At 40.5% G+C, this 2,698-nt stretch overlaps 1 protein-coding gene across 1 annotated transcript in view; it reads left to right on the plus strand.

Annotated features, from left to right (window-relative positions):
* Positions 1–2,698, plus strand: part of KIF13B (kinesin family member 13B) — a 131,210-nt gene that overhangs the window by 49,441 nt on the left and 79,071 nt on the right. The window contains exon 16 of the mRNA XM_017884560.1: positions 1,744–1,890. Coding sequence (XP_017740049.1) covers positions 1,744–1,890 — 147 coding nt within the window. The remainder of the gene's footprint in view (positions 1–1,743; positions 1,891–2,698) is intronic.

Here is a 2,698-nt window from a genome sequence, read left to right on the forward strand (position 1 = left end):
TTTTTTTTTTTAACTTTGTGGTTTTTAAAAGTTCTAAATTTTTTTCTACATTAAAAACACATTGCTCAAGTTCTTCTGCTCTGAAAAAATCCACATTGCTCTTATAAGCTGGAAAAACTTCAGAGCGTACTTCTTTTTTGGAGGGGGGTGATATTTGCATAACAGAACACTACTATTTTATTTTATTATTATTATTTTTTTTGAGATGGAGTCTCACTCTGTTGCCCAGGCTGGAGTGCAATGGCGCGATCTCAGCTCACTGCAACCTCCTCCTCTTGGATTCAAGCGATTCTCCTACCTCAGCCTCTGGAGCTGGGATTACAGTCACCCACCACCATGCCTGGCTCATTTTTATATTTTTAGTAGAGATGGGGTTTCACCATGTTGGCCGGGCTGGTCTCAAACTCCTGACCTTGTGATCTGCCCGCCTTGGCTTCCCATAGGGCTGGGACCACACCCAGCCAAACGTTACTATTTTGAAGTGAACAACTCAGTGGCATTTGGCACAGTAACAATGTGGTATGAGCACTGCCTCCATCTAGTTCTGTATGATCTTAATAAGAAACCCAAACTGCATATTTGGAAACTGGTATCATTTATTGTTTCCACATGGGACTTTTCAGTTTACTCTTTTAAGTGTTTCATGTTTTATACCCCATGAAGATGCCATCCATTACAATAAAACAAAATAATTCACCCTCTGAGAGGTAAAGGGACGTTTCTTCCCCATACACCGTAGCAAACTTTCCCTCTCTCCCCATTGATGCATTGTGGTCATATGGTGGCCTGAATAAAACGCTTTCATTTCAACTTGCTGTTAAATGTGGTCTTTTGGGTTTTAAACTTAAAATCATTTCCAACTACAGTCAAAATTTAAATGTGGTGGCTCATGCCTATAATCCCTTTGCTTTGGGAGGCTGAGGCAGGAGGATCACTTGAGGCCAGGAATTCCAGACCAGCCTTGGCCATATAGCAAGACCCTGTCTCTGTGCAAAACAAACAAAATTAGCTGGGTTTATTGGCATGCACCCGTGGTCCTAACTACTTGGGAGGCTGAGGCAGGAGTATCGCTGGAGCCCAGGAGTTCGAGGCTGCAGTGAGCTATGATGTGCCACTGCACTCCAGCCTGGGTGACAGAGTGAGATGCTATCTCTTTACACACATACACACACACACACACACACACACACACATACATATGTATTTATTTTTGAGAGCCTCACTCTCATCTAGGCTGGAGTGCAGTGGCGAGACTTCAGCTCACTGCAGCCTCTGCCTCCTGGGTTCAAGCTATTCTTGTGCCTCAGCCTCCCAAGTAGCTGGCATTAGAGGCACATGTCACCACACCTGGCTAATTTTGGTATTTTTAGTAGAGAGGGGTTTCACCATGTTGGCCAGGCTGGTCTTGAACTCCTGACCTCAAGTTATCCACTTGCCTTGGCCTCCCAAAGTGCTGGGATTATAGGCGTGAACCACCAGGCCTAGCAACGCCCCCAAAATTTTTTTTAATGTAAGTTTATACTTAAACTCAAGTTTATAAATACATTTTGATTGTACTTGGGTATGAAGGTATTACGTTATAAGCTTGTAAGACTTTTGGGAAACTTTGTAATCCACAGATTAAAGGGTGATTGCCATTTAAGTTTTGGTGTAATGACATTTGACTGATGGGGGTGGAATTTTCAGCTTTGACTTCCCCCGCTGCCTGTGTGTTTCTCACGATCATTCTTACTCTCTCTGCAGCGAGGCTCTCTTCTTAGTGAGCCTGCAATCCAGGTGAGAAGAAAAGGAAAAGGGAAGCAGATTTGGTCTTTGGAAAAACTGGACAACAGGCTGTTGGATATGAGAGACCTTTATCAGGAGTGGAAAGAGTGTGAAGAAGATAACCCAGTAAGTTATTTAAGAGAAAATCACTTAATTGGTAATTATGGAAGGAGCCAAGCTGGAATGAGCCTACTCATTTTGGGGAAAATTGTTCTTTTCCAAAATTATAATCCTATTTCTGGAGTAAGGTTTATTTTAATCCCCTAAATTGTTTAGCAGATTAACAATTTTAATAATCTCTCTTTCTGGTATCTTCTTTTCTTCTCATTTCTGTCTTTTAGATTTCTAGCAGAATTCTCCACTTTCCATTTTGACTTCTGTTGGTGTGCGGGTGTCTGTCTCCTGTGCTCTCTGGGAAACTCTTTAGGACAGAGGCCAGGCCTCATTATTTGTCTCTCCTCCCATTGCTCAACCTGTTTAACCTTGCAGATAATAAACCTACAGTATATGTTTTGTAAGTTGAACATCAGTGGTATCTTAATATTCACAAGGAACATTTTTGAAGAAGTTTTGATCATAACATAGATGCCGTAGATCTATACATTGGTACTCTGTCCTCAACTTGCAGGTTTTCTTACTTAGATCAGCCATGTACTCATATGTATTTAAAATAGAAATGCATATTACATATGTCTGAATATATTTTCATTACTGTTAGGCCTGTTTCCGCATAGAGTTGTTTACTTCCTTTGCCTTTTGTTTTGTAAAAATGATTTTTCCAGATTGTCATCAATAAAATATTTCTTAGGTGACGTTTTGCTTAAAACATGTTTGTCTCTTTGGTACCACTCTCCTATTTCAACTTAGAAATAAAACAATGATAATAAATATAAAACAGCCACTCCCCTAAGGGCTCTCCTTTTTTTTTTTTTTT

The sequence above is a fragment of the Rhinopithecus bieti genome, unplaced genomic scaffold (assembly GCF_001698545.2).
Source record: "Rhinopithecus bieti isolate Rb0 unplaced genomic scaffold, ASM169854v2 scaffold_315, whole genome shotgun sequence".
NCBI classification, from domain to species: Eukaryota; Metazoa; Chordata; class Mammalia; order Primates; family Cercopithecidae; genus Rhinopithecus; species Rhinopithecus bieti.